This window comes from Bombus huntii, chromosome 8 (genome assembly GCF_024542735.1).
Source record: "Bombus huntii isolate Logan2020A chromosome 8, iyBomHunt1.1, whole genome shotgun sequence".
Taxonomy (NCBI): Eukaryota; Metazoa; Arthropoda; class Insecta; order Hymenoptera; family Apidae; genus Bombus; species Bombus huntii.
In genome coordinates, this window is record NC_066245.1 from 16,294,005 (window position 1) to 16,313,167 (window position 19,163).

At 31.4% G+C, this 19,163-nt stretch overlaps 3 protein-coding genes across 6 annotated transcripts; 2 read left to right on the forward strand and 1 right to left on the reverse strand.

Moving 5' to 3' along the window:
- The first annotated feature begins 2,874 nt into the window (after positions 1 to 2,874).
- Positions 2,875 to 4,865, forward strand: LOC126868426 (chymotrypsin-1-like). Its single transcript, XM_050623831.1, has 5 exons — positions 2,875 to 2,990; positions 3,422 to 3,572; positions 3,778 to 4,030; positions 4,221 to 4,358; positions 4,503 to 4,865. The coding sequence occupies exons 1-5, from the start codon at positions 2,939 to 2,941 to the stop codon at positions 4,692 to 4,694; spliced, it is 786 nt and encodes a 261-aa protein (XP_050479788.1). The 5' UTR covers positions 2,875 to 2,938; the 3' UTR covers positions 4,695 to 4,865.
- A 1,349-nt stretch (positions 4,866 to 6,214) lies between these two features.
- Positions 6,215 to 19,162, reverse strand: LOC126868413 (uncharacterized). 4 transcript variants are annotated; one of them, XM_050623790.1, is made up of 13 exons: positions 17,431 to 19,162; positions 17,075 to 17,142; positions 16,867 to 16,977; positions 16,623 to 16,750; positions 11,240 to 11,450; positions 10,497 to 10,781; positions 9,386 to 9,659; positions 8,651 to 8,852; positions 8,379 to 8,563; positions 8,016 to 8,208; positions 7,699 to 7,917; positions 7,351 to 7,596; positions 6,215 to 7,266 (listed from the first exon to the last, which is right to left on the reverse strand). In XM_050623790.1, exons 4-13 carry the CDS (start codon positions 16,660 to 16,662, stop codon positions 7,112 to 7,114), a joined length of 2,010 nt encoding a protein of 669 aa, XP_050479747.1. In that variant the 5' UTR covers positions 16,663 to 16,750; positions 16,867 to 16,977; positions 17,075 to 17,142; positions 17,431 to 19,162; the 3' UTR covers positions 6,215 to 7,111. The 4 variants fall into 4 exon arrangements, with proteins under 4 accessions (XP_050479747.1, XP_050479748.1, XP_050479749.1 ...); XM_050623791.1 differs by lacking the exons at positions 16,867 to 16,977; positions 17,075 to 17,142; positions 17,431 to 19,162 and adding an exon at positions 14,151 to 14,230 and having other exon boundaries at positions 16,623 to 16,740; XM_050623792.1 differs by lacking the exons at positions 16,867 to 16,977; positions 17,075 to 17,142; positions 17,431 to 19,162 and having other exon boundaries at positions 11,240 to 14,230; positions 16,623 to 16,740.
- On the forward strand, positions 14,340 to 16,624 carry LOC126868428 (chymotrypsin-1-like). The gene is made up of 3 exons (XM_050623834.1): positions 14,340 to 15,050; positions 15,222 to 15,362; positions 15,589 to 16,624. Exons 1-3 carry the CDS (start codon positions 14,817 to 14,819, stop codon positions 15,808 to 15,810), a joined length of 597 nt encoding a protein of 198 aa, XP_050479791.1. The 5' UTR covers positions 14,340 to 14,816; the 3' UTR covers positions 15,811 to 16,624.
- Position 19,163: the final 1 nt, after the last annotated feature.

Genomic DNA, 19,163 nt, shown 5'->3' on the forward strand with positions numbered 1-19,163 from the left:
CTTGCCTGACCCGCGCTGTAAAAATCTTGCTTTTAAGTATAAGGCAGGCGAGTGGACAATGGAGAAAAAGTCGAAGAAACTCTCTCGCCATCGTCCATTCGTCCGTCCGTTTCGAGGAATTTGAGCGCGAATTGAGGGTGGAGAACAAGGATTTTACCGTCCAAGAGCCAGCAATCTTTGAAATCGTTTTCCTGCGTGACGCTCGCGGGCGTCTGTTACACCTTTTTTATGCGATAAAAGACTATACGCAAAGAAGGTAGTGGTCCCAGGATACATTTTCCTAGCGACGGTATCTTTCTTCGGAAAAGCACGGAAATTCAGATTCTCGTGGGAATTCGAGCCAGGGATGAAAATATTAAAAAGAAGGGGAAAAACGTATACGATTCATTGAAATAACGTCGTTATCGTCGGCTTCAGAGCGTGTTATTGAAGCCTATTAAAAATTATTTTATGAAAATATTGCGAATGTCTCATCGAACAGCAGAGTTATACCTACCATACTCTATAATCTGACGAACAAAGTTTCGAAATAGAAATATTAATATTCATATGACATATTGCGCATTCGACAAGTATTATGTTTTGAAAAATATTTACCTGATCCATGCATCTTTACTTAAATCACCTACTAATCTAGCAATTTATTTTTACAGGAAAGCCAACTATCGAGTTTCTGACGCTGATGAGAACCGGAAACTCGTCGATCGAAACGGAGAGTAGGAAAATCGTCCGAATCACCATCTGTCATGGCGGATTGTTAACTCGGTTATAGCGCACGCATATCAAATCGTTCGTGACGTACCTTAGCACGAAATGGGCAGCGCAGTAATGCGATTTGGATATATGGAGAGTTCTCTGGGATATTACCAGTACAGAGCTTTCTCCCCTGCGATACGACAAATGATATGCATATGTAAATACGGTGACCGAGCATTACGAATCGGCCTAACGCCGGGAAATCTGATTTGCAAACCTTCCTACGAATATTCGAGCGTATACGCCGTTACTACTTGTGATTACTTTACATTTTCCAAGATCTTTTTCAATCTCGCGCAGTAAAATTTTCTTCTTAATGATACAAGCTGAAGCCCGTAAACGTTTAATTATAACATTCGACTACAATTCTATCCTTTTTATCTAAAATTGTACTCGCAATAAATAACACGATCAAAATATGTTTCTCTGTGTCAGCATATTTCTCAATTCAGAACGTACTTACGCTAATCTAAGTAATCCGCACCAGACGCGCTTCGTAGGGAAACGTCTGAAACGGAAAACTGTCGAGAAGAGAAAAACACGGGTTTCTCTGAATTGATCCAGTGACCTCGAAACAACACAACCAGAGAGAAAGGTCCAAGGGAGTTTGGTTTTATCTCACGGTCTTTCACTGTATCAGCGGCGCTCGGATGATCCCGTTAACAGGATCAAGACTCGTGGCATAGACGAAGGGTTCTTGTTATTCGCAATCGCCTTCTCTGGTCCTTAGGGACGCGAAATCCCCTCTGGATGCTCGGAGAATTACCAGGAACGCTAAGATATATTCATTTGCAGAATACACAACGAACGAAATTACTCACTGCCATCTTTCTCATTAACTTTTTCTTAATGAAATTAAATTGAAATTAAATTAAATAACCATCGACTTATTGAGCGTCGATCGAGACTTGCACTTTCTCGAGTCGCGTTTTCTTCAAGATCGTGTCCATGCTTTTCGAATACGATCTTGATGCAAAAATTATTCTTCGTTCGACTGTAATTCGAATGTAATGTAGTTCGAATGTAATTTAGATCTTGGTCATTTCATACGCTAGCTAATATCTACAAACAGTAATCGAGAATTTTAAACACGACTGCATTACGATACCCAGAACAAACGTTATAATTAGTGAAGCGAAGCAAACGTCTTAGATACGACTCGTAATAATACAAGTACATATCTACCTGTAAGACATAGCGCAGACTTTCGACCCTCGTCCCAAAGTACCAACCCTTAGCCCTTGCCGTCGTACTAATGATTTGCAAACATCGACCCTCCGCTCGTTTCGCTCATTACAAAGTTTTTTCCCGGCGTGTTGCGCATGAACAAGATGAAAGTGTTCCAGGAGTTTGGAAAGAATAAGAAAATGAAATTGAACAATCTCGCTTAGTCTTTTGGTCTTGATCGTTACAATAGACCGTAAAATTGATCACCATAATTCATATTTAACTCCTTGTAATCATTACTATTACAATTTATTTCCCAAGTCTAACGTTCCAAATATCTTTCGATAAAAATCAAAATTTGGAGAGTAGAATTTCATTTCCTTATAAGCAATTAATCATATGTTTCGTTTAATAAAACGAATACAGCAAAATAATAATTGCAAATGTCGTAACACTGTTAAAATTATTTGTACCTACGTCAAGAAATACTCGGAAATTATTGCAGAAATTTCTTTTTTTATCAAGGAATGTCAATTAAATTTCTATTTTACGCCTCGCTCGAGTGCCTGTTAATATCTAAATTAAACAATGGATTGAGCATACGTTTCACAAGAGGCAATAATTAAAAGATTAAAGATATCGATTGAAATTCGATCAATTGGCGTGTATTATCAATTGAAATTTCTACGTGATATCCATTAAAGAAGTAGTAACTTAACGGTATCGAGTTTATATCCGTTATCAGATTAATTGCTTCCTCTTTCTAATGAAAAAAACATATAAAAAAGCAAAAAACCGATAGTTGACGATATCGATACTATCTTGTCTTTATAATCAAAGCTACTGGAATTTCACGTATCTCGAACGTCATTCTCTCTGGTTGCGCTTATTTTCGTTCCTGATAAAAATCTAATATTTTGTTTATCCTTATCAACGCGATGTATGCCCTCGGAATGTATATAAAGTGATCGATACAGTTTCTGTCAATCACAGTATTGTGAATCTTCTTAGCAATATGTTCACTCTGAGTGCTTCATTTGTGCTCTGTCTTGCAGTCGCCGCATTTGGTAAGTAATAACAACCGAAAAAAAATCTTTCAAAGTCTTCATATGTGCCCAACATTGAATTTCTTTACATACTCTATATTACATACTAACTATATCTATATCTTAAATATAGCCTTCACGCCTTAAGCAAGTCAAAGTAGTTAGTTAATTCAATTGTTACCAAATGTTTTGAGAATGGAAATAAAATTCGGTAGAAAGTGAATAAAAGTTTATGGAATTGAATGAAATTGTCTTAGGAAGTTTAAAGGATCGTTTTCTACTTTACTCGCTCAATGCAACTCTTTATTTCGATAATTTTAATTTTCTCAACTCGTTTAGCCGAGTACGCGGTACACAAACGATTACAGTGACTAAACAAAAGTAAGACTTTATGAGTGAAGCTATATGAAACCACGAATGCAGTAACCTTACTACGATTTTGTCTTGGTTAGGCTTCCCTGAAGGCCAAATTGTCGGTGGCAAAGACGCACCAGTTGGCAAGTTTCCCCATCAAGTGTCTCTGAGACAGAGCGGAAGCCACTTTTGTGGTGGCTCCATCATCGACTCACGTCACATTCTCACCGCAGCTCACTGTGTCCAAGGGTATGTACTATAAAATTTAGTGCACAAAAAATAGTAAAATTAAGAAGCTGTCAAACAAAGCAGATACACGGAAATCATATTTATTAAAATATATTTACAAAAGTATCATCGCTTGCTGTCATATATTTATTAATATCTTACTAAGCTTCAAGTTTATCACTGATTGCTGAAAATTTTAAATCAATGGAACATGTTGGTCTTATAGACTGAACAACTTGAAAAGTATTACCGTCCACGCTGGAACGAATCAACTGAACACAAATGGACAGTCTTACGGAGTGGAAAAGGCCGTTGCGCATAAGGGTTTCAACTCGAACACCCTTCTTAACGATATAGCTATAATTCGCGTGAACCAAAATATCGCGTTCAACAACTTGGTGAAATCAATCAAATTGGCAACCGGTAGCAACACTTATGAAGGATCAAACTGCATTTTGTCCGGCTGGGGAACTACCAGAGTAAGTTCGAAACATAGCCGTTTCAACAATTACTTGAAATTATAATAATTAAAGAATGTCTTGTTAAGAAATTCGAAACTTCGGAATTTAGAATTTTCGTATTCGAAAGTATTCAGAGCTTAGTTATAAAAATCATATTAAGTTTATTTTTCTATCGGAATGATACATTTAACATGTATTTCGTTTACAGCTCGGAGGAAAATCACCAAACAACTTGCAATACATCAACTTGCTCGTCGAGAGCCAATCAAAATGCAAGCAAGCTCACTGGAGAGTTCAAAGTTCCCACATCTGCACATACACCAAAGTTGGAGAAGGTGCATGCCACGTGAGTATATTTAACACACTTTGTATTTGAACGATGCATGCTTTTTCATCTAAATACGAATTTAAAAATTGAGATCGGTAATACTAGAATTTCTAACCTTATCAACATTTAATTGACGACTAATCTTTTCTTTTCGAATTTAAGGGTGACTCCGGCGGTCCACTCATCCACGATGATGTACAAATCGGTGTCGTTTCCTTTGGACAACCTTGTGCCGTTGGCAAACCTGATGTATACACGAGAGTGTCATCCTTCATACCCTGGATTAATTCTCAGAAATCTTATCTTATGAACGAAACTGAAGAACAACCGGAAGACGCCATCTACATTGCTTAAATTTACCCGTTTCTAATATTTCCACAATAAATCCTGAATTTTTATATTTTGATGATGGAGTACTCAGTTTTGAAAGGTATATGAACTTGAATGTAATCGTCACTTTTGTATACAGCAAAAGTTTTAAAAAATGAAAATCATCATTTTGCAATAAAGCATGTACGTGTTAACTATCTCTTTTTCATCTCTATATATATATATCCCTAGCTTTTTTGAAGAGCTGACCAATCAGACGAGCTATTTATATGATTTACAAGATTTTTATTCAAACGGAATATTTTATTTCTCATTATATGAGACTTCGTGCCTCTTTATATCTCAGTTCGTCGGTAGTTACACGTGCCGAACTAGAAAAATCTCACAGTGTTTCCTACGCCCTCTGTTGTTTCCTGCAGAAAATATAGGAATTCCATATATTCAACTCAATCGTCAAAAGCGATAAAAATGAACCTGGCATCTTATAAGGTATCGCGTCACATGTTCTGTAATACCGACCATTCAGAGGTTTTATTACGCCCCCTACAATTTATAACGTCACACGAGTATAGTTAAACCATTCGAACGCGCTTCGTTTATTTAAACAGAACTTTAATTAGTATACGTTTAAATAAGCTTCTGGTGAATTAACTTATTTAAACGCGAATTACTATTATATGAACGAGAAATCGTAAATAGTAAGAACATTTAGTACGCTCTTATCATGTGAACCTCAGTTACACGAGCTTGTCCCGTGACAGATTCTAATAAACGGAATTCTACCGTATGTTCAATTCACGAATCATACACAACAATTGAAAGCAAAATACAAACTATTGTGGTCATTCATAAAGGATTATAATTGTAGACGTATTATATTATAGACGTAACATGAAATACTTTCCGTATTTCGCGATTTAAAGGTTTATAGTATATAACTATAAAATCGTAAATTATTATTGTAAGGAAAATAAAGAATTCTACAGCATGCATCTATACAAATTGAATTAACGATTGATTGAAGTAATAATTTTGAATAAAAGGTACTATGTTCGTAAGTTTTCAAGGTTCTGACCACATAAATAATTTTATCTTATACACTGTATATAATCTATAATCTTATCTCTAACTAATAATGATGTGAAGATTATATTACTTTTATTCTGATTACTACGAATATTCAAAATCACTGCACCGCTCTTTTTTTTCTTAATCTGACTACACTTAAGCATAATAGATATAATGTTCTTCTTTCGTTAAATAAAACTACGTAAATAACTAAATTAATAATTCAACTAAAATAATACTTTAACATAATCATATATTAGAAAGTAAAATATACTACTCACGCATTGTTCGAGTTTATACTGAATGGATATTTTGGTAGTTCTCCTGGTTACCAATTTGATTCCCTTTTCAACACCTTTTATTTCCCTTTAAGGTATTCATTTATGAAAATACTGCTAAACATTTATTTATTTCATGTTAATGAATATTTTTAATTTATAAATATTATTCACTACTTAAAGTTGTTATAAATTAATGGAATGAAAAATGTGGAAAATAAAGATTTTTTTATTATACAATTTCAAAATTTTGCAGGGGATTATTATACATTATTGGAAGGACAAATATTCTGATAAAATATTTTATACGGAAAATTTTTCACGGAATCAAAATATGAAAAATAAATAATAATTAAATAAATGATGCATTTGTAGTAGTAATAGTTCATTATCAGAATTATTTCTTTTTTTGTAATTGTATCGTCTACAGTGTATTCAATTTATTAATAGTAAAAATTTTGTATGTAAAGTGTTCGGTAAATGAAATTCAAGATTCAATGAATCAAGATTTTATCAAACATGGTAAGACCTAAGCAATCATTATTATTTGTTATATAATTCGTAATTATAGCGTAATACATCACAGTAATTATGAATTATATATCAAATAATATGAATTAATTAATTGCGATTGCGATTATGTTCTTATATACTAATTAAACAATCTATTAAATTGTTAGTAAGACTATCATTGATTCCTAAATTGCGGATTATTATTTTTTTTTTTTTTTTGTTAATTAGTCTGTAATAAATCAATGCCTATTGAAATATTACAGAGATATGGAATTCTCTACTTCATTTGCGATTACAAGATGTAAATATATTTTATCGAGGCAATTGAGAAATAGGAAGTAACAAAATTACGTTCGAAAATTTAAATAATTTAAATAAATATTTTTTAATACGCTGTTTTTTAATTTAATTTAAATTATTGTGAAGAAATCTTAGTTCGTTGGTTAGTTCTACGAATTACACTATTTAGCTGGAACCTTTACCACGTACGAAAACGAATGAAGAGATATATACATTATATCTATTAGTTATGGTCATGCCTTGTTTGACCATTTTCAATTTCGATTACTTTTCTAGTCCATACTATTTTGTGAATGGTTGTATTTTCGGTTTAAAATTGCCGCATCTTGGGAAATTTTCTGGTGGTTTTGGCATATCAGAAACCTCTCCAACTTGTAAAGTGACTTCCATACCAGCAAGATGATGAAAAATTTGATGACAATGGAGCAGCCAATATCCTTAAGAATGAAATAAAATAAAATCGTTTAGTTATTGTGCATATAAAATCTTTAAAATCTCGATTTGTCAATATTCACGATTACCTGGATTATTTGCGCGGAATCTAATTATGGCATATCCGTTGTTTGGTACAGGAATGTCATCTTTTCCTTGTGGAGAAACGAAATTCCTTTTTATTTGATTTTTCTTTTCAAGTTCTTTGAAATATTCCAGTGTCATCTTATTCGTAGTATTCGAACTTGTAGTGGCACCCAAAGGTTGACCTAAGCCCATAACATAAAATATGTATCCATGCAAATGGAAGGGATGCCGTACAGATACCGTGTCAACTGTAAATTACAAGATAGTACATGTATATATTAATCACTTTATCAAATGAACATTTTGTAAAGTAATCTGTTAATTCCATATTTAGATAACATTTAACATACACTCGTCTATCAGGATTATTTCCACGATAGAATTCAATGGAATTTTAATCAAGTGAATACACGTGCACGGAGCTCCTGGACGGCAGTGGGCTGGTAAATTTTCGGCGTTACAAAATGCATCTGCAGGTGTGTCTTCCAACTGAGTGAGTGGCGGGGAGGATGGACCAGTTGAACTTATACTGTTTATCATCGTGGCTACTATCCATTTTGGTGATGGAACTATTAAGATTAAAAAAAAAAAAGAAAAGGACTAATCATATGTTCTTTCAAGAAACAAAAGAAAATAAAATAATCGGACAACTATATCCACATCTTACCCAGAAAGTTCTTATATGTGTTAGGTACGAACACCTCTTCCGGTTTATACCTCTGCATGGCTATAGGTAGATACAATTTTACATCTGGTTCTTTTTTCAAAATATCTGGATCGACTTGCAAAGCGCTGTTTAATCCATTGCCACAGATATAGTTGAGCGTAGAATTGCAAGCGGAACTTGCGATATCTAGTACCTATGATTATAGTAACTAAAATTATATATTTCGTTAACTATATTATTGCTATATCTTACCACTACTAAAGCCACCATTAAAATAAATATATCTTTACCGATTCGGTAATTGAAAATTTTTACGATTCAGTTAATCAGCAATTCCATACAAAATACGAGAAGACTACTTACTAGGCCATTAGGAATAGGATTATCAAAAGTAGGTTCTTTTGTCTTTGGTGTAATAGATGCTCCTTCGTATTGTAATAAAGCTAATTGTTGGATACGGTTATAGGTGCAATCATCCAATCCACGCAGTTGTATCCAATAGGCACCAGGTGTTTGATTAGTATTAATGACAAAGTCGTATCGTTCTCCTGTGAAGTTTGTCCGAAAGGAAAATTAAATGAATAGAACGACAATTTTATTAATAATACTATTTTGCATTTTTATTAATATCGTACCAGCCAGAGAAACTATAGAATCAACAACGACAGGTTGCATAGGTTGACCATCGGAAGCAATAACGGTAAGACTATGGCCTTCGATAGTCAATTGTGCAGGGCAAACGGTACAGAAGGAGTTAATTAAACGAAAACGATAACGTTGATTAGCACCTACGGTGATTACTTCAAAGGGAATGTTTGACGTAGCGTGACTGAGATCCTGGGACGAACAAAATTAAGAAATTAAGTTAATATATGGTATTTAATACATAGCGTCTTTAAAATGTAAATACTATGAAATCTATTGAGATATGTATAATTTTATGTGCTAGACTAGATTCGCTGCGTAGTAGTGATACTTGTATGTGAATATCAGTGTGTGGAAGTATGTATGTGCAGGGCGTCTCGAAAACAAAGGAATGTAAACTGTTCAGTTAACAGTCTGGTGTGGAAGAAGATGAGACGCGTGCAAGTGTGTATCAATGGATATCTTTGAAATCGTTTATCAAATAAATATATAACTATTCTAATATAAATTCTAAGTGTAAATTTAGTGTTCCTATAGCATTATTTCGGCTATTAAGATCCAAAATTCTCAACAAAATCATACATGATAAAAAGGTATATACTACTATACTGTATTACGTAATCAAACTTTAGAAATATTTCAATATAAAAATACGACGATTTTATTTTAATTATTGGCTGAAATTTTCTATGATAAAATATTTTAAGTAAGAAAATCAAACTCACAATGTATCTTCCTTTTCCGTTAATTAAGAACGCATCGGCATTCTGATGAACTACGTCAGCTCTACGACCTGGAAATCGACTCGTAGCCTCTTCTTTAAACCAATCGTTAATAACGATTACGTGATTTGCTAGGTCAAAATCATACAAATTTTGATAGGGTTCATCTTGCGGTGGTGATCGTACGATGAAACTTCCAAATACACCATCCAATTTTTGCGTTGCTGTGTGAGCATGCCACAAATGAGATCCCCAGTTATTAGCAAAAAATTGATATCTAGCAAAAATATAACGTTCTAGTAAAAATTCTTTATTTCAAGTTACTTGATACTCTTGTTTGATGAATGTTTTATAGAATGTTCTATGTGATTTGCTATCCTCTACTAATGCAAATAATACAGGTAATACAGATCTTCTTGCCTCGATTATTATTACGACTATCATTATCATAATTAGAATAATCAAATGAAATTTTATCTCATAAGACTGTTCTAGGATGAAAATTCGTATTTTTGAAAGAGGTTCAATTTTAATTGAATTTCTGTATTATTTTTCTACGAAGAAGATAAAGTAACTCGAGGAATGTAAAATTGAAGGCCACAGATGATAACATGATATCTAACATTTCCTGCTTTTTATAGAAGAGCAATTTTAAAATTCAATACATTACTAATTCTTGCCTTTGTCGTCCTTTTACATGTACTTTTTGTTTGTACTTCAAAAATATTAACAATATTTAGTATGCAGAATTATATGAATTAAATTAAATTAACATGAAAACTAATATTACTCGTTCTTCACAAAGCATCGTAGAGTTTTCATTCATTTCACGTTAAAATTTTAAACACACTTCGACTTATTATGTTTTCTTCGTGCGCTCTTTAAACCTTTGCTCTATATGCCTTCGGCATATTTTTCTAGCGATATTACCAACTAATCGACGCAATAAATATTTATAGTTTAAAAATTTTTTATTGTCACCGCTGTGGCGACATCCTTCTGCAAATTATTAAGTAATAGCAATATATCAAAATGATCGATCATGAAAGCTACGATGTAATGTATCACAATTAAATTTTCGCAATTTTAACATAATTTTTAAATTTTATTTTACCTAAATGTGTCATGAATCATGATCGGACACTGTGTCAAATGTGGGACCCCATCGTAATGCGCAGAACCATGTTGGAGGATACCATGCCAATGAACCGTAACTGAATCTGACTTTAACAGATTTTGGACATCAACTACGACGTAATCTCCTTTGCAAACTTGTATAGTTGGCCCTGGTATCATTCTATTCACAGTCAAAGCCATCCGCTGCGTTCCATCCCCGGGAACGCATTGACAGTTAGGGCATAAAGTGTTTGTAGCGTTAGGCATACACAAATTACACGCCCTGAAAATGAAGAATTACTCCTTAAATTTTATTCTTTACTTTATAATTGATTGTTTCTAATTTACTTGTATCTTATTCCTCAATTTACTTTAAGTATTCCTTAAAATTTCTATCTGAAATGAAATTTATCATACGTAATAAAATATATACAATCTTTGATACTTTGATACTTTATCTTTGATACTTTGATACGGAGGTTAAACCTTCTGTCATGGAACTTTTTAAATCGCAAAATACTCACAGCAATAATATTGGAATGATTAAAGAACAAATGATCACAAATTTAATTATAAATACTACATAAGTAAATACCTAGTATTGATACTTCAAATTACGATGATAAGTTGTGAAAAAAATTTTAATAATTTCTAGACTTTTAAAAATCCAACATTTTTTACTTTTTAATTTGAAAGAAGTTTAACGAGTTTTCAATACTAATATTGCACTATTATACTCACTGGCCATTAACGGGATAACGTTCAATTACGAATTTATAGTAACACGTCTTTGATTCTCCTGGTCTACATGTTCGTGCACACTCGGCAGCATTTGACAAGGAATAATCCGCAAGAAGTTCGTCAGTTAAACAGTTATTTTCATTAACAAATCCCATTCCACTAACGCCGGGCGCGTAACCCGCAATGATAGATTGTGAGACTGCATTCTGAACTAGGACCGAAAGATTAGATCACACCCTTTTCAAATTATGTAGTACATAATTACATAAAAAATATAATTAAGCTCCACTACGAAAGAATACATTATCATATATTATAAACACTATTCCATTTTTGTGACAGTTTTTAAACTATAATATTGTTAAAAAAACTAACACACTACACATATGGAGTTGAAAGAATTCAATATTCAATAACACTAACGATAATGTAATGTAAATTTTGTTAGTTTCGGAAACAAATAACATAAAAAACAGTTCTAATATCTACCGGATGTATAATTGCTGCTTGCGTGTTATTGAACGATAATGAATTATTTCAAAAGAAGAGAGATTCCTACCGGTAAGAATAAGAACAAAGAGCAAAGAAGTTCCCCGCAAAAGATTCATTATGAGATCGTAATTCTTACGCACTGGACTGTGAAATTATGAGTTTATATAATATCAGTATTTAAACCTTTCTCTCAATGAAATTTGGATTAATTATTTGATAAGATTAATACCTTTTCGTATAACACTTACGTACTGTTTCTTTGACTACATGATATCAGTTTTTTTTGTGTGATTTGAAAACACGTAATTACAATTTGGAAAAATACATATCACTCTACCGATCTACGATATAGCTAATATTTTAATTATTACGCTTTCAAAATAAATCATCAGGTGGGATTATTACATGATTGAGGACTTCTGATGACTGAGGAATTTAGTCTTACGTGAACATACATATCTACCCATTTAGGGAAGACCATATTTTACGTCTTTAAAGAAGAAGATTATATTTCACTAAATATTTTAAAAATAGGGGAAGACAAACGAGCGAAATTAATTCGTTTGACAAACTTGAGAAATAAAATTCTTACACCCTTAGATAATCCACTATTACGTACAATACAAAATATTATTTGTAGTAATAAGGATCAATCAGATGGGTGTAGAAACGATTATCAAAACTATAACTTTTTTTATGTTTAATTTACACGTCGATATATTTCATTACATATAGCCAAGTAGTTGATATAAAAATTTTGATGTTATCGGAGTGGTTCGTAAACATTGATTAAACATTGGGAAACTTATCGCACATAAAATCTTCGGTTTTATTTTTACAAATCATCGCTTTATCCATCGTTATAAGTATTTTATCATTTGTGACAGCGAATGTTCTTTTACTTCCAAGAGACGTCAAGATATTTTATATCTCTTATTTTTAATATATCATCTTTTTGCTCGAACGAATGGATTTTCGCTCATAAATATTATAGATAACATAAAGTATGATTTGCATATGCATATGGAAGTATTTGTAAGTGTTTAAAACATTTAAAACATTTAATACTTAAAACGTAAAACATTTTTCCAGTTGTAAGTTACGTCGTAATTTTAAATGAATCGTGTAAAACACTATTTTTGATAAAAGTTTTTTTTTATTTTTTTTCTTTTTTTAAATTTTTCCATCGAGGCAACGATCCGTTATAACGAAACGTGATAAAGTGCACGCGTACCGAGCGAAAATTCAAAGTCGATTTTCTCGAAAACAAAGCCTCAAACGAAAAATTTTTATTCTATATTTTCGCCTTCTTTTTTCGCGTAGAATCCCTTTCCGCTTATACCACCAGTTACCAACCACCCTGTATATGCATATGAGTTTTATCTTCGAGATAACAATGATACACATATGATTGCTAATTTTTTATTAAATTCAAGGGAAACTTTGACTTATGGCAAATACGATTTCAAATATAAAATAAATAAAAGATAATTTCAATTACCTTCTACTACAGTCTTTTTTATTCCAATATCTATATATAAATTTAATCTTTATTTCCGAAATCAATTTTTATCTGATTTTAATCAGTCTTATCGCGTACTATACTTCACATATACAGTCTTTGAACATTCAATAAAAGAAATAAAGAAAGTTACTTTTGTTTATAAATATTTACTCACTTTGTTTATAACATAACACGTTCCTATATCCTGCGTTACAAAAATATTTTTAAATGTACAACGACCTTAATTTCTTAATATTTTCTTTTAATTTTCACGCTTCAATTTTTTTTATCTGGCCTATCTATGTGTATCTAGATTATGACCATAGGTGTTAGCAAAATGAGATTATTTATGAGCGTATGAGTAACATACATTTTTATCATTCTACTCAACTTAATCGTTAAAGCGAATAAATTCAATGTACATATAAGTACGTACAAGTTAACAAAAATTGGATAGATTTCAATTTCTAGCATTATGTACACATTGGCTGTCTTTTTAATTATCACTTCCATCGTTAGTGGTAAGTTTGTTTCCCTAATTTTAAAAAGTTAATTTTTTATTCGGCGCTTTAAAGCTGCAAAGTATAGAAACAGTTCACCATAGATCCGTTTAATGAAATAACAAAACTTTGTGATTGTGATAAAGCTCTTACTTCATGATTATTAATATTGCACTTATTTAATGAAAGTTAGTATACTATACTACACAGTGTATTTATTATCTAAGGCTCGGTTCCACGTATAGCGGGCGATAATGAAGCTGAAGACGGTAAATATCCTCTTACTTCATGATTATTAATATTGCACTTATTTAATGAATGTTACTATACTATACTATACAGTGTATTTATTATTTAAGGCTCGGTTCCACGTTTAGTGGGCGGTAATGAAGTTGAAGACGGTAAATATCCTTACCAAGCGTCAATCAGAATTAGAGGTTCACACATATGCGGAGCATCAATTATTAACCCTTATGTCATCCTTACCGCCGCACGCTGTATTTATAAGTAAGAAAAGTATTTATTAGTAGAAAGAAAATTTACATAAACATCTTAAACAAAACATTCTTTGTATTCTTTGTATTAGAATATCATGCAAATGATATAGAGATATAGTAAAAGGTCAAAGTTGAGAAATATAAATAAATACGATATACATGATGAAATATACGATATATATTGTCATCTTAAAAATGCAATTGATGTTGCATTAAGGTCTTATTGAAGTTAAGACGATATTACCAGGCAAACTGTCATTATGAATTGAACGAAATTTCAATTTATAATATCAAAGCTACTAAAAATGTATCTATCAATGATATTGATAACGCTATTTCTTACACAATTTAATATTTACCTTAGATACAGTCTATTAAATCTAAGTAGTCCCTTTCATTGTTGAGAAACCACCAAAAATAACTTCGAACCATGAAATTTCAAACATCAGAAAATAAAACAATAAAAGATAGGTTCTTACTTCATAAACTGTACTTTTTTATAAACATATTTCTCATTTTGCCAATAATTTCTTTATTTCTCATTATTATATATTATATAACTTTATAGGAAAGTACCATCACAAATGACGGTTATTGTTGGAACCAATTATTTATCCCAACCTGGTATTGTTCACACAGTCAACAAATTGATTTGGCACGAATTTTACAACGAATACCTGACCCATAATGATATCGGCTTAATACTCGTAAATGGATACATTAAATATAACGAGAAAATTCAGCCGATTCCACTCGCAAAGGTATATTACGTACCTCAAGAAACAAACGCTGTGGTAACCGGTTGGGGAAAATTAAACGTAAGTGGTTTTATAAATTAAAATTATTGTAATCGATAAATACATTTTAAATTACAAATTTGTAGAATATTTTTAAAATTGGTTGCAAGGATTATTTATATGTTGCATTTATTATATAATTAGATAAAAATGTTCGATGGAACTTTTTTTTTCAACAAATTTTCATTGCAGAGTGGATCAGGCGGTATGTCTAACGTATTGCAAGCGCTAAATGTAACTATAGTGTCGCAGGAAGTGTGCCAAATGTACGATTGGATGGCAACAAAAAATAATATATGCACGAGTGCAAAACGGAATCAAGAAGCTTGTTCCGTGAGTGCATTGAATTTAGTTTTATAGTTCATTTGACTATAACGTTTGATCAAGTTCATTGCTAAAAATGTATCAATAAGATAGAGTTTTGTTTCGTTTCTAATAGTTGTATTTTTGGTAATACCAATTTGTAGTAACTCTAATTTCGCGTAACAATGATAAATTTTAATTTAATATAACTCTGTTATGAAGTCATTGAAATTTATGTCGATATTGCTTGCCTTAGGGTGACCCTGGTAGTCCTTTGGTTTTTAATGGTATACAAGTGGGGATCGTTTCTTATGGTCGACCATGTGACTACCTCAGCGTGTACACCAGAGTGTTTCCTTACGAACAGTGGATAAATAATATTACAAGTAATTACCATGGTATAGGATCTCAAGTAAATTCAAATATGTGGTCTATATTGCTGCTTGCAGTATCAATAATCGTCTTCTCTTTACAGTAGTAAAGAGTTTTGTCGTAAGAGTATTAAGTTTTTTATTAACTTTAAATTCGAATAATCAGTAGATACCTATTAAGTTGAAAAATAAAGATGGAAGGAAGATAATTGATATACAAATTGACGATATAAATTATAACTGACGTAAGTTGTATAATACCATTAAAACACATATTTTTTCGATCACCCACAAAGTGAAGGTAACGGAAATTTATTCGCGAATATCAGTAAATTAACAAATAACGTGATAACTATTATTAAAATTATAATCTTATACTAGTGAAATTATTTACCTAATTTACTTTAATAAAATTAACCGGAATTAAGTAGAAACAAAAAATCATCGGAAACTATATTTTTACAATATCTTAACAGAAGGTCATAGAAGAAGTTGTCTAATTGACCTACTAAGACATCCACTTCGTAGTCTAATTCTACTTCAGTTTCAGCCTTTTTTCAATGGGAGGTTTGAAATTACCGTATTTCGGGAAAAGTCGAGGTACAGTAAATCTTCTTGTTCTCCAACATTGAGAACAATCTCCATACTAATTGCATGCTGATAAATGAAATAACAGTGGAATAACCAATATCCTTGACAATAAAAAATATTGATCAATAAATTATTGTTATTATATCAACTGTTAATTTCAACATTGTAAAATATTCAAATATTTATAAACACTGCTTTTAGAAAATTTTGCACAGATTTAAATATCTAACTTGTAATTCCTTATACAAATCTAAAATATTTCGATAATTTTATGAAGTGATCCTCAAAATGTTTTATGTTGGGAAAAATATGGACCAGCTAAACTCACGGCATACATATTGTTTGTGCTGAATCGAATTATAACACATCCATTATCCGGAACAACAATAGTATCTTTGCCTGGAGCATCCAAATTTTTCTTTATTGTTTCCTCCTTATCAAGTTGTTTCAGGTAATCTACAATTGTAATTGACGAATTTTCTGACGTTAATGAATAAAGTCCCAGTGATTGACCCATACTCATAACTATGTATAAAAGATATAACTAATCGGAAACAATGATGTCTACTTACTTCTACAGTAATTACTTCTAAGGGAGTAATTGTAGTAATATCATTACCATTCTGCTACATATGTCGTAAATATAAAATAATTTATAGAACAATCGTTTCCAGTTGTAAAGTCTGGCGAGGCAAGAATAAAAAAATTGTTTAATCAAATCTTATTCAACTCAACGTTTTTAATTTTTGACTCAACCTATCGTTAAACGAATATACTTACTGTAAATTACCGCTTCCCATTAATTAATACAGCATCAGGTAGCTGTCCGACAATATCAGTTCCGCGATCTGTAAATCATTCTGTATATAATTCGTGCACCCAATCGTTAATAACAATTACATGACTTAACAATCAAAATCAATCTCGAAATATTGTCTATTAGGGTCTTGTTTCTTTGGAGTGCGTATGACAAGGCTACCGAAAATTCCGTCCGAAGGGACATAATTTCTATCGTTCTATGAATTCCCATTATTTTGTATATATATTTAAAAGTGTATATGTTTTAAAATCACTTATAAAAATACCTAAATGTAGAACTAGTTACAATTGGACATTGCGTTACACTAAGTACGTACACCATCGTAATATTGATAGCCATTCTGCAATACACCATGCCAATGCATCGTCATAGTATCCTCCCCAAGCAAACTTGTATACTTGGTCCTGGCATCATTCTATTCACAGTTAAAACCATACGTGACACGCCATCGGCTAATACACGATCTGACAATCGACGTGAATCAAATAACATTAAGAAAACAAAGATCACAGAGAGATGCTTTACAAAAGAAAGATATGGTATAGTACAAGTATTTAAGTCTTCTAAGAGATTAAAAATATATTTTATTCAAAAATCCTGATAGTAACGCGACTATGCTAAGAAAAGATGTTAAATGATTAAATGAAGAAAATTTGAATTCTTGATAAGCTTCTAATATTTATAAAATTTTTAATTATGATAACGTTCAATTACAAAATTATAGTAACACGGTTTTGGTGTATCCGGTTCATAACAAGGCGGACACACTGAAAAGCATTTGATAGAGAAGGATTCTCAAGAATTACGTCGTTCACATAGTTTGTCACGTTTATTGGAGGTATACCATTCACTCCAGATACATAACCAGTCAATAATCTATACCCTTCACTCTTAACTACACCTAAATTTTAAGACAAATATATTAAAATATATTTTTAGTATCTTCTAATAATTACATATATATAAATTACATAAGACATTTTATATTTATGTATTGTAATTCACATATTAAAGAATGATGCGTTTAAATTTTCTATCTTCCTTATAGTTTATAAAACGTATAATGTATTATCATATAGTTTATAATAACTAGTGAATAACGAGATATGATAGCTGTAAACCACTATTTTATATATAAGAAAAACATTTTTTAAGCAATTTAATATCACATGTAAAAAAAGTTTCGTGCCAAAAAAAGTAAATACAAAGCATAAAAGTATTTTCCAAATGAAATTCATCGTGGTAACAAATAAAAATCATACTATCCTATATTCTGATTTTGTTCTTATATATGTAGGTATAACACCATGATTGTTTGTCTACTTTATATCAAGAAAGATCTTTCTCATTGAAAAAATTGAAAATTGTCTTATCAGTAATGTTAAGTGGTTTTTCCACATACAATTTATCTAAAACATGTGCAACTGCAATTATATATATGTCATGTACATATATAGATTCCTTACACAATGAATTTGTTAGCATTAGATAATAAGATAAGGTACCAAATTTTGTAAATCTCAATAATAAAGTGATAAAAAATGTGTCTTTCATAAAGAGAAAAAGCAAAAAGAATGTTACAAATTCTTTATCAAAAATATGAATAAAAATGCTGATCTATGCAACTTATTGTAAATGTGTCACATTAAACAAAAATTATTCTAACATATACTCAACATTATGTGAAAAATGATGTAATTGTTTCATTATTTTATTGTGTTATTGGAAGACCAACGTATTATAGATCAATGAATTTGTCTTGTGACAGATTACATGCCTACCTAAATGAAAATATATAATTCTACTTAAAAAAACAAATAGGCCGCCTTGAAATTTCGAAGCCATATACATATAGATAGGAAAGCTTAAGAAACAATTGCGTATAACAAACTTAATGGAACATCTTGTATAGTTTTTTATTATTCTAACGCGTATATTATTTCATGACGTACTATCCCGCGACTATGCCCGCGTTAGCTTCAGACGACTACAGGTATCGTAAAGATCATTTTATAATATGCAATGATTTGGTAAGACCCATAAAATATA